The 13,380-nt window shown below is 40.5% G+C and overlaps 1 protein-coding gene across 1 annotated transcript in view; it reads left to right on the top strand.

The window, feature by feature from the left end:
• THEMIS (thymocyte selection associated) overlaps positions 1 to 10,325 on the top strand; it is a gene marked incomplete at its 5' end in the record, with an annotated part of 79,802 nt that extends 69,477 nt beyond the window's left edge. Inside the window, 2 exons of the mRNA XM_081998176.1 lie at positions 771 to 924; positions 9,982 to 10,325. Coding sequence (XP_081854302.1) covers positions 771 to 924; positions 9,982 to 10,142 — 315 coding nt within the window. The 3' untranslated portion in view covers positions 10,143 to 10,325. The remainder of the gene's footprint in view (positions 1 to 770; positions 925 to 9,981) is intronic.
• Between the last annotated feature and the right edge of the window lie 3,055 nt (positions 10,326 to 13,380).

The raw sequence follows: 13,380 nt of genomic DNA, 5'->3' as shown, positions 1-13,380 counted from the left end.
ATAATGATTGCAATTGGACTTTACCTACACTGCAGCTGCTGTATAGCTTCACTGAAGATACACTTTTTGACAATGTTAATTGACCCTTATTTACACAGATGAAAAATATGTATTTGACTGGAAGTATTTATGACTGACATAAATACCACAGAATTAAAAAAACCCAAACAACAGAAAACAGAATTATGGAAATGTATGTACCAAGCCTGAATTTCAAGGGGTGCAAGTATTAACTTACTTCCTGCAATATAATAGCACTATAATTAATTACTTCATAATTGCCTGTTCCTATCATCTAACTATACTCACTATGCTATGAATGCTACTGGATAAATGTAATTGAAATGTCAGACTTTATATGGATTTGTGATGTAATATGTAACAGAACTCATTAAATGAATGATTGATACAATAAAAATAGTTAATCAGAAAGAAATCTGTATCAGCCCCAAAAGGGATACATAAATCTCTGTCCTTGTGTTTGCATGACTCCATATATCACAAAAAAGAAAAGAAAGACTGGAGAAACATTTTATCGGCAATTTCTTTGCCCAGAGTTCCTTCTGGTCATGTTATTTTGTGATGTACATGCCTCAAAGACAAGCATTATGGTAAATGTGATTGATGACTTCGACAAACAGAAAGTTTGTGGTTAAAATTCACAGAAGTAACCCAAAGAATGTTGCTTTTATCTGTCATATCTCTGAAAGCATCCAGTTTGGAGTAACAACTTACATGCAAAGTCAATATGCTCTTCTATGTAATTTCAGAATTTCTATGTAGACGCCACCAAGAAATTGTGCTCAAATGAAGCTGCCGATGTTTCGGAATTACAAGTTAGTTGTCAAAATGATTTGATGCATCGTGAAAATGAGAAGGACATGACTGGGAAAGCTACATTAGTGGAAACCAGTGTGATTAAAGGTCAGTTAAGCTTTACGGTTTGAGTTATTAATATAACAAAGCTTAACCCCAGCCTTGATAAATAATTTACATACAGGATTATCGTGCGTGATTTCATCTGGAATTTGTGGCTTAGTCAAAAGAGATGAAAAGTGAACATTTCTGTTCTTCCTCCATAAATGCCGTAAGGCAAATTCATCCAAGCTCTCAACAGCAGCATGGTATTAAACTCTGTTTGACACTGCAACATGAATATTCAGCACTTTTTAGGAAGAGACATGTGGAAAAGATGTGCTTTCCTTTTGCTTTAGGAAGATGCATACACATCATCTGTTAAAAAACCCTGCTGATTCCAACAAGTATTAAAGATGAGCAAGCAATTTACATTAACGATATTAAGATGTCTTCAACTCATACATTTGTATTTTGAAGAAAAAAATAATATTGAGCAAATTACTTGACTGGTAATTGTTTTTAAAGTCACCATTTGCTCAGATTTCCAGAGCATTTTTGATAGCTGATTAGTGTTTCTAGTTATCTTTCAAGTTTTTCCTTTTTCAGAAAGGAAATGTAGTGAAGTTGAGAAGCTAGATGATAAAAGGACAAATCCAAAAGACTTTGCACTTCATATAAAAAATTCCATCGATTTCATTAATCTGTCAGTCACAGGTTATATCTGAAGTATGAACACATCACATTAATTACAACATTGGAACATTTGGAAGACCAAAGCACAAAGCACCCTCACAGCATTTGTTAACTGATAATTGATATCAATATAAGAACTTCCCATAGAGTTTGTCTTCATTGTCTCTGTCATTCAGTGTGTGAGACTCCTTAAAAGGACTGCCTATTTGAAATTATGTATATTGAAACTTCCAAATACAACATAAACAGCTTTTTTTAGTGAAGAATTGCTGTGGCATGTTGAATATTCACTAATCCTTATTGCTATGGAAGTTGATTGTTTGGAGACTAGTTTTTGAAAGGTAATTTGGTATCTGACTGCTTTGAAAGATAATCCCAAATTTGTTATTTTGTGGCTTTGAAAACTCTCCCTGAAGGCTCCGTTTTGTCACTGCTTAATGATTTGATTAGGGATAAACGGTGAAGCTTCCGTATCAGCAGCTAAAAAGGTTGGTATCCTCTACTTAAACCCCAGAAAAAAATTAGTATCAATATGGGTTAATGTTGTACTCTTTTGTGCCAAGGGAACTACCAGCAAATCACTGGGGCTTGACTTTGAAAAGTGCTGTCCATGCTACCGGGATCAGTCGGGTCACTTGCATGGGTTAGTCTCTGTGGGGTGAGGCAGCCATGGGAAGCTGGAGGGGGACGCACCTGAAGGACACATGCCCAAAGCATCCTTACTGAAGTAAGCCAGGCTTAAAGTTTGTACTGAGGACTGGCTTATTCACAAGCGCAGGAGTCATTGCTCATGTAGGTGCTTTACTTCATGGGTTCAGACTCCTCACAGACAGGGAAAGCCATACAGATAAAGTCACATAATGGTTTTGCAGTCAAGATTTTTCAAAGATTTTCCTGAACACAGCAGCTCAGTTGGTGCAGCGAGAAGTGGAGTCTTACAGTCACTTCCTGTGCCTCTTACAGGAACTGTGCAGTAGTTTCTAAACTGAGATCCCTGGGCTGAGAAAAGAAGTTAGGAGCTACTGTTACTAAGGCTTCAGCTCAATAACAGGACCGGGAGGTAGCCAAGTCTTTCCATTCTTTGTATTGGAACCGTCTTCCTACTGAGAGAGTATTTGTTACCGCTCATGTTTCTTTTGTCACTGGGCACCACTGAGAAGAGTCTGACTCCATCTTCTTCACATCCTTCCATGAGGTATTTATACCCAGTGATAAGATCCTCCCTGAGCCTTCTCTTCACCAGGCTGAACAGTCCCAGCCATCTCAGCCTTCCCTCCTATTTCACATGCTCCAGTCCCTTAGTCACCTTCATGACCCTTTGCTAGAGTCACTCTAGAATGTCCATGTCCCTCTTGTACTGGGGAGCCCAGATCTGGACCCAGCACTACAGATGTGCTTTCACCAGTGCTGAGCAGAGGGGTAAGGATCCCTGCTGGCTACTGCCTTGCCTAATGTAGCCCAGGAAGTTGTTGGACTTCTTTGCCACAAAGACACACTGTTGGCTCACGGTCAGGTTGCCTACCAGGACCCCCATGTTTTTCTCTGCAAAGCTGCTTTCCAGCCAGTCAGCCCCAGCCTGTACCAGCACATGGGGTTATTTTTCCCCAGGTGCAGGACCTTGTGTTTTCCTTCACTGAACTTCATGAGATTCCTTTCTGCCCAGTCCTCCAGCTTCTCCAGGTCCCTCTGAATAGCAGCACAACTGTCTCAGCCACTCCTCCCAGTTTGTATCATCTGCAGACTTACTGAGAGTACACTCTGTCCCATCATCTATGTCATTAATGAAGCACAGTGTCTGTAGCACGCACCAACAACAGCCTCGCCCATGTTTTTTTTGTCTGCTAATCCTGACCCAGAAGCTCTCAGCAGGCTCTTCACCTGTCCTTAGGCGGAGGGCTGCTTCTGTTAGCCGTGCTAAATTTTCTCCTTCCCACTGCTCACCCTTCTTATTAGCTCATGCAGTTTGCGGTTCTGGACACTAGAAAATAGACTTGGACTTTTTGCAACTGTTCTTGATTTGGACCTTCACCTGAACATTCAGCATTGTAGTGAAACAAGGCAATGTTGCTGACTGCCTCATCTGCCCTGGTTTAAGCCTGCCTGCCTTCTCTCCCTTCGTTCATTCTGGGCCGGTAGCATTAATCTTTTGTCCATCCCATTGAACCTTATTTATATGTCCTTGATAAACATTTTTCAGAATCTTCAAGAGCACTTGATTTTTATTTGCTATTTTTCACTTGCTAGCACAAGTTTATTTTTCTTATGCAATTCTTTCTTTGTTTTTCATTCTGAAACACTCTAATTGAGAAGAAGGCTTTTTCTAGGGACTTTTTCAAGTTTAAATTACCTTCTCTGATCTAGCTCTGTTTCCTTTGGCCTTCATTCCATTAAGATCCTAACCTTTGTTGTGATATCCCTTCTGTGAAAGCAGAGTTTTCTTAGCTGCTGGTTGAGATGCACTCATCAATTGTAATGGTAGATTACTGACTTAATTTGTCCTTCTTCCAGTAGACACATTACTTTTAAACTTTAGGTATCAGTCAGGCTCATTTTTCCCCTCTCCATGTCCCTCTGTTTATGGGCTAGAGACGTGTGCTTTGCAAGTGGTCCTAGGTGCCTGCCCAAGAGTATTAGAGAAAAAATGTGTTAGGGCTGCTGAAGGCTTGCTTGCTTCTGGTCCTGCAAAGATTCACAGTGCTAACTCTTCCCAGATGTCCCAGTTCTTAGCCATGTTTCTGATTTCGAAGCTCATCGATCGTATGTTTCCTGCCTCATTCCCCATGAAAGCTGCAGTTAGTTTATTTTAAGTTCATCCTATGTACTGTGTTAGCTTAGACTACTCACAGAAGATCAGATAAAGAATAGCCTTTGTTACTGGGGGTTTTCAAACAAACTCTTAATCATAGAATCATAGAATAATCATTAATACCTCTCTTTAGTACACACATAGAAAACCAAGGGGCAGTATCATAATGTTTCTTCTCTTACAAGGCTAGGAAATTGTTTCTTGTTTAATTGCCTTGGCGTATATCACTGTACAAACTTTGTCTAAATTTAAGTATAACGTGAGTTAAAAGTTGGAACTAAGCAGATGCAACCTAGAACAAAGAGCAGTGATGGGCTGTACGCTGAAATACCCAAACCAAAGCTAACGTTTTTTTCTGAAAGATGTGTGTTAGTGTAGCCCAGAATTATTTGGTTTAATTCAAAGATAACTGCAGAATTACACAAGAGATTGGATTAGATGATACAGCAGTTCTTCCTGGCCAGCCAAGGGATCCCCAGGAGTCCACTGTTGCGTGCAGCAAGCTTGCCTGTTCCAGAGGGTATACTCGGCTCTGCTAATTCACCAGATAATGGATTAGAAAATATGTCAAGACTAATAACACAGACACACTCCTGTGGGTTTTGAGTGGGAGGAAATGCACCATTCACTGACTAATCTTTAAACTTCTACTGGTGAATGTTAAGCCACCCTCCAAAGCACCAGCCTGTTTCAAATTCCTAATAAGGATGTTGAATCTGTGCTCTCAAAAAACCCAGTTACAGAGACAATTAGTATTTCTTACCAAAGGCCAGATAGTTCCGAAACGGAAAGCAACATGTTTTTCTTTCAGTTTTAAAGAGTCTGTTGTCTTTCCTTACAGAGTTCATGTTAGTAAAGATAGGATTTATTATCTTTGTTTCTAAGAAATTGAACCTTTTTCCTCTGTTTAAATTAAACCTGAATTGGCCACCAAAGATATTATCTTATTTTCTTATATTTGACTGAGTTTGAATTAATTAGAAATAGTAGCAATATCTGCAGGATAGTAATTCTCAACAGAAATCTGCTGTATCAGTTTTTCTTTACCCTTGAAATTTATTCTAAGTGGAGTTTGTAAAACATTACCTAATCTTCCTGCTCGTGGCTTAGGTTTCTGGAATTGTTACAGTCTGCAATAAAAAAATGTTTATGTTGATTTTGTTTATTGATGTCAGGACGTTTTAGGGAAGGTATTTATATATTCTGACTTTAAACACTTGATTTAGGAGGCTGGTGGGCTGGAGAAAGAAAAAAAGGAAGGGGTCTTCTGATTGCAATTTAGGATGCACATATAATGTCTACTACATTTGGCAACAAAGATGGTTTAAGAAATTTCTGCCCCTGTGCTGTAGCTTGCTGTCCTATCAGTTAGGGCAATACATTTGGTTATGAGGCTGTGGCTTTTTTAAAAATAATTCAGAATTCTATGTTTTGCTTTAAGTTTTTGGGGATATTATGTTTAATTCATTTTAGTATTTCGTTCAGAGCACAGCCTGTTATGAGGTTATGTGCAGAGCAGCAGCCTGGGGGCCATGATGATGCCCTGAGCCCTTCTCCTTACCTTCTTGCAGGAGGGTATGATGGGGCCTGAAATGTGCGATTGTTTAAAACTTGTGGTAACCATTTCTCATCTTTAAGAGTTGTTGATACACTGAGGATTTATTTTACAAAAAGAGGCAGTAGTGCAACAGTGGAAATTAGTGTCTGTAAGAATTCAATAAAACCAGCAAGATAGACTAGAAAAGAAGTGGCAAAGAAGAAAATTTAAAAAGGACAGTGAAAGAGGTCAAACATATGCCTCTTTCAGGAAATTTCAGATTTTTTAAGAAATTAAATTTCAGATTAAACTTCTCCAAACAACGGGTTAGTAGATTCCAGAGGGAGATAAACATTACCCATACATGAATTGTAACCCTACAGTGCATATGAAATATTTTGATTGTGGCACTTAACAGTTTTTAAAGATATGCTACATCATCACATGAAGGAACGGTTGATGGATACCAGCTCAAGGAACAGTCCATTAGTTTTATGGGCTCTGATTCTGCTATGACTCAATAGCTTTCAATAGCACTCTCTAAGGAATTAATTCTTAGCACTGAGGAGCATCAGAACCGGGCCCACGGCAAATGAAATGCTACTGATCATAGATTTGGCTTATGCAAATGCCTTCAGTTCTGTGCATTTTCATTTAAGTGATGTGCAGAAATAAGGATATGACTCTACCCGGTTTAGTTCACAATGTTATTGCACATAATAATTCACAACTATTGTTTTCAAGTTAGGCATAAATAAACACTAAATGTTGTTACGTGGTTGAATGTTAATTTATGCGGCATAAATCCTGAGCTATTTACCACAGCTATATAACGGTCATGGCCAGGGGCGTTTAGGTGTGCAGCCTTGTATGTACATGAGTTGGGGTTTCTAGCACTGTTTTCATCCAAGCAAAGGTCCTCATGGGTTGGGTTACTTCTGTTGCCTACATTTTGAAGGAGGGCAGAATGGAGAGCTATGACAATTGTTTGTGAACTTGAAATTTGTGAACAAACAGCAAGTATATTCAGAAGAAAAAATCCCCAAATCCTGCCCACTTGAGGATACAAGTGAGATAAACGGAAATTTTTAGTGTGCACAGCACTACCCTTCCACCATAAAGGCAAACATAATTATACAAATTGTTCCAGGAAGAGCAGAATTAATGAAATTTGGTTTAATAAGTATTCAGGTCTGTTGTCCCCTACTGCTCCTCTCCCCCTTCCCTGATAAAAACCAAAACTCTCCTTATGGCACTCCTATCAAATGAAAAAGAGCAGGTCTGGAGCTATGTGTGTGTTGAGTGGCCAACCAATATGCACACGCTGATTTATCCTGCTGTCTGCTGCCAAATGGAGTGTATAACAGCTGTGTTCTGCATGCTTTTCTTTCAGTAGAAGAACTAATTCAACTCTCGCTTTTGTAACCATGCTGAGACTTCTGTCCCCTTTTCAAATCTGACTTAAATTGGCAAAAAAGTTTTAAAAGTACTGAAGAGATTGACAGATGGATGGATAGAGAGCACGATGACATAAACCTTGTTTTCTTAGCAGGCTGAGATGGCATATCGGATTCAGTAATTCAGTGTTGAGGCTAATAGATATTTTTTCACACAGGGAAGAAAATGGCATTGATTTCACCGTTCAGAATTCTCTTGGGATCGTTCAGCTTGTCCCATTCATTGCTTAATGCTTTATTGAAGTGTAAATATATACATTTCAGAAGGCATCCTACACAGGTTTGGGACTGGGGACAGCTGTGATTCAGTCTGCCTGATGACATTAATTTCCTTTCTCCTTGAGCTGTCTTGCTCAAGAAGCATATAATTTTGTTTGTCTGTGTTTGGGAAAGAAGAAAGTCTAGCTATGCCATCCGTGTGCAATCTGTACTTTATATCCGTATTAGCAAGTCTAAGTGCACAAACAGTATTTCCCTTGCTGAATCACAGGGATTAGCTTATTCTTTCAGTGCCTGTTTTATTCATTAGTTTACTTTTACTGATATCAAACACAGCCAACTTGCAAATGAACTACAAACCTGGAAATGCTTATTAACAAGATAGTGGCCACATGCGTGAGTGAGATCTTCATTAAATTTCTCATCATAGCTTTGGGCTTTTGTTTGGGGTTTTTTTGTGGTTTGGGTTTTTTTTTTTTTTTCCCTTTTGATGTCTAGATCTGGAAATACTTCGCTAATTTACTCATTCCTAAAAAGTAGCAAGGGGGCCTTGTGAGTAAATTGGTCCGTGATAAACTCTGTGCTGGTGTGGCCAGGCAGCTGCTTGATTAACTTAATGGTTATTTCTGGCCTTAAAAAATCTGTAGAGGATCACAACTTCAGAAAGAAACGAGTCCTGCCCAGTTTTTCAGGGAGAGACACCCTCAGCCATGGAGAGTCTCAGGAGGAACAGGAGTGCGATTTGGAGACTGTCAAGAGAATATACAGCTGTTTTCTTGGCAAAGGGGAGGGAACACAGTGGTTGCAAGGACCAGCTCAGGAGGATCCTTCTTTGAGAAGCTCAGTCCCACAAAGAAGGACCTGTCTGACAAGCACAGCCTTGCAGGGAGGCCCGGTAGGCTGTGAGGCCTTGGGCACATCTGCGGGTTGTTTCAGGTTACGTCACAGCAAATTAACCCAAGGGGAACAGCTGTACCAAAAGCAGCGTTTCGCACTGTTTTGCCTTTTCAGGTGAAACCTTTTGCTTTAGAAAGATGGTATCCTCTTGGCTCCGTTATGTGTGAGGTGTCCTGGCAAACCCCAGGGGTGAGCTGCTCCTGGCAGGGGAGCTCCTGTGCTGCTGCCTGGCTCCATCCCGCCACAGCCTGGGCCGAGGGAGGTGGTGGCTGTTGCGGCGGGATCTGGGGCACTCAGTGTCTGATCCTTGCAGGGTCCTGCTCCATGTGACCAGTGGTCCCACGCTTCTTGCGGAGCTACCCCTACCCCCAGGGAAGCAGTTAGGACCACCCGGGCAGGGGAGGAAACCTGGGACCTTCTGGCAGCAGCCGGTAGCTCACTGGGGTGAACTGTCACGTGAGGATGTTGCTGTGCCAAGATACAGAGCAGAGCCCACCCCAGTGCTGGAGCTGCCAAGAGGCCTCCTGTGAGGGTCTCTCTCCTTGTGGGAAAAGTCTTGGAAGGCTTGTCCTCAGTATTCATAGAATCATTAAGGTTGGAAAAGATCTTTAAGATCATCAAGTACAACCGTCAACCCAACATCACCATGCCCACTAAACCATGTCCTGAAGTGCCACACGTTTTCTGAACACCTCCAGTGAAGGTGACTCCACCACTTCCCTGGGCAGCCTGTTCCAATGGTTGACCACTCTTTCAGCAAAGAAATTTTTCCTAATATCCAATCTAAACCTCCCCTGGTGCAACTGGAGGCCATTTCCTCTCGTCCTATTGCCCCAGGCTGGTCTAGGTGGATGTAAAGAAATGTACTTCAAAACTCTTCATTTCAACCTTAAGCCACCTTCAAGCCTGCCCCTCTGTTGTATCACCTACTGAATAAGAAGAAAGTGGGGGGTTTGGCTCTAGGAGATACCAAAGTAACACCACAGTTTCCTAGCTGCAGAGGCTCATCTCTTCAGGCAATGAACCACAAGAGCATGGGAGCACATCTGCGATAGGGATGGTAGGTGCTGCACGTAGCAAGTGGACTGCTCTTCTCTTGATATGGTCAGACAATTTTTTCCGCCTGCTTTTATGCTGTCAGTGATCGCAATTTTTAATCATTTTTATACACCTTAGAGTTATCTGTGGACAGCTAACAGGGAGTGGACAACAGATTATTTGGTTTGCCCACAGACTTTGAGGTACAAGTATTATGCAAAAACTGAAATAGGAATTCTTAAGAGTGAAGACACTCTTATAAAATGCTCAGCTTGGTTTCATTCTTGGTTTGCCACAGATATTGTTCAGGAACTTGAGCAAGTCATTTATGATCTCTGTGAAAATGAGAAAAGTGAGGAGAACGTTGCTTGCTCTATTTTTTTCTTTTTTGGTTGTCTGTATGAATTGTACATTTTTTTTCAGGGCAAGGGCAGAGTCTTCCACTTCCTTACAGTTTTTTTTTCCTCATTGCTCAGGTCTAACGAATAAGGCACTTGGAAAGTATGAAGCGGAAAAGGAAGAGGAAGAAGAGCACAACTACGACTATGTGGATGAAAACATAATTGAAAACTTAAGAAAAGTATTTCAAGACACCACTGTTAGAAATAAGCACGCACTCTCTGAAGGAAGACGGTGAGTGTGATTTATGATCACTTATGGATGCAAACAAGTGTGAGCAGAGTGATTTTTTCAGACTGGCTGGTAACCTTCACTCCCCAAAATGAGGGAGAGTTTCCCCTGGGAGCTGCCGCTGTTGCCCTGAATATCCTGTGAATAATGCAAGAAGGGCACCTCTGAGCTGCCGCCCGTGACCCCCTGTCGCTCTTAGTGATGTCACCCTTGTCAAAGCAGTACCTGTCATTGTTCTGGTGATAGAAGTGCAAGGACAAGACCAGGTTTACAGATAGAGACAAAACCTTAATTAGACCAACAGCTATCCTTACAAAAACACACAGAAACCCAGAGAAAGGCTTTATAACTGAAAGCCTGTCTAATTTTTGATTTGTGCCAGTTTGCTGTAACAAATTACAGTACTCCAAATGCAATCTTGTTCCTCTTTTTAGAAGTGGATGCCTTGTTGTGCATGACTAAGGTTTGTCTCTTAAAAAGCTTTCAGGAATTATCTGTTTCCACTAAACCCTTGAGGTTCTGCTCTGGCAGTCTGCAGAGACTTAAAGTGCTAGTGAAGAGGGCCTTTGCTTCTAAAAAGCTTCAAGCATCATTTCCAGCTAAACACAGATTAGACTTTTTTTCCTAGATCTGAGTGAAACTGCGTAGTCCCAGCTCTTTTCAGTCATAAATGAACCTTCTATGGACTTCACTTGATTTGGCTGAACTGTTTCTCTTGTTAAGGCAAACCCCTGAAAACCCAGAAAAACTTGAAATGTTGTGTTTCAGAGATTTTTTTTCATTTAAAAATGATTTTACTATGAAGTGGTATTTTATTTCAAAATGTACTTTGTATTTATTTTAAAATGCCATGCAACGATTCTATCCTATTTGAGTTAAGCAGCGTCGCGAATCTGAAATAAGCTCTTATTTTTTTCTGAAATGCTCAAACCCCTCAGAAACATGACATCCAGCGCTGTGTGTGGTATCTGCGCAGCCGTCTTTTCCCCTGCTCACAGCCACAGAAACTCCAAAGTTACAGGAAAGACTGAAAAACGAAACAAAGTAGGGCATTTCACATAATGCATTACTTCCTCAGTCCACATGCTGCTGAGGATGGGGACTTGCTCTATCACATAAAGAAGTCGAGAAAGAGAGAATGAAACTCTCTCTTGACTAAAATAGTCCTTTTGACCATAGATATTCAGGGAAAAGCACAGTTTCAAAAAGCAGTGAGAGCCTAGAGGATCAGCCACTAATTATACTACTTAACTGTCATGGCATCAACTTCTTTAAGTCTTTCTCCACTTGCCCTTTAAACTCCCCATCAATAGAGGCAAAGGTTTCACTTTATTAGTTGTTGTCTTTGAGGGCTCTAGCAAAACATGAAAGAAAGGACCTTTGCTGCTTCCAGGGAGATCACTGTCTCTCTTGGATTATGAAGCAATCCCATAAATTATCATCCTCAGTGGGTGACAGAAGTATCCATCCTCTGAAAACATCAGCTAGCCAAGGAGCACGTAGATCCTTCAGCCTACTGGTCTCCCTCCCGACAATCAGAAATTATCCATTACGGCTCTTATCTAGCACTTCAAATTTCTATGAAGTTTCCATGCTTGCACTTGTGGAACATTTTGAAAAATATGGATTTGATGTGGGCAATAAAATTAACCTTTAATGTGGGCAAAAGCCCTATAAAATATGTAGCCGGGTAAAATGATTGATGGAGCTTAACAAATCAGCTTTTGAGCATGTATGCTACACATCTGGTTGAAAGAGCTATTAAAAATAACCAAATTATCTGTTTTAGGCTTACTTACAGGCCTTACAATGCACAAAACTTACTTGCAACGCACAAAAATGAATTGTCTCTTGCATCTGTGCCAATTGCCTAACATCTGATCATGGTAGTTCTACTTCAAGGACTCATCAGTCAATCATTTCCCACCCATGGTCCCTCCCTTCCTCAGGACACTTATGCTATTTATTAATATCCATTTTTAATTAGTTGATATATATGATCTATCAAAATGACATCTATTCATCGAAATTACTTCAAAATAGAGTCATTAGGGAAAAAAAAAATCTTTAATGAAATACAGAAGCAAACCTCAACAGTCAGGTGTACTTTGAGAAAATCAGTATTTATTACTTGCAGTGTTTCACCAGTGCCCCAAAAACATCTTTCCACAATCAGGGCTAAAGCGTGCCAAGATGATATTAGTAAGAGCTAGTCCTCACTCTAAGCAGGAGGGAGAAAGAAAGAACAGAGACTTGCCTCAGGTCATTGCTATGTTAATTTTGATAGAATAAATGTGCCCCAAGGGTCAAAGATGTTAACATGACCTCATCACTCCAGAACAATAAGCAATTAGACAAGGGACTTGGCTACAAATACCTCGAGCTTGCTATAGCAACAAGCACCATTAACATATTTTAAGCTTTCATTAAAGATTCTAGAGAAAGTAAGAAAAAACCCTGAAAGCATTTAAAATGCATGGCTTTCATTTTAACAACACAAGTTTTCTTTTTCTGCCATGAGTTGGTTTTGGAGAGTTTGGTTTGTTTTTTTTTTAATGAGGAAAGCCCTCAGTTTGACAGTCTTTTAGAAGGCATTAAAGTTGTCAATAGTGTTTTTTCTTGTGTGTGAGAAAAAGGGGAGAGAGATGGTTCATTGGAATGAACTGGAATAGCTCTGGTGCTGTTATAATGTCTCATCCCATGTCCCTGCAAACAAAAATGAGATTGAGGCATGCAGGAGCAGCAACAACAAAAAAAGCCAACAGCAAAACCAGAGAAGGCAGCTTCTGTCTCCAGTGCTGATAGCTACTTGTAACCTCATGACTGGAAAAGGACAGAAGCAACATGGTCCAGCCACCTGTAGAGCTGAAAACATGCACGGGTGTCAGGCTGTTTCTGGACGCTGCTTTCTGGACTTGAACTTTGCATAAGTGCTGGAAAAGGAACGGTCTCAGCTGACTAAGCCTGGGAGGTCATTAAAAAGGAGCCAAAAAAAGGAAGAGTAGAAAAGAGAGAGAAATGCAATAGGGAATGAAAAAACTACACAGCTGTGTTTTCCTCTTGTCACCAACTCAACAATTGAGACAGGTTTGTTTGAACGAGGTGCTTTTATGCATTTTCAATTTGTCCTGACTTTCAAGAAAGCAATTGTATGAAAGAGGCTGAGATGGAACTTTTTTTTTTACCTTGGTTGTGCTGAGCTGTAGGATCCTGCATAACAGAAGGCTACAGACAGTGCTATAAAT

This window comes from Phaethon aethereus (assembly GCF_964289735.1).
Source record: "Phaethon aethereus genome assembly, chromosome: 3".
Classification (NCBI taxonomy): domain Eukaryota; kingdom Metazoa; phylum Chordata; class Aves; order Phaethontiformes; family Phaethontidae; genus Phaethon; species Phaethon aethereus.
This window is presented reverse-complemented; position numbering and strand designations above follow the sequence as displayed.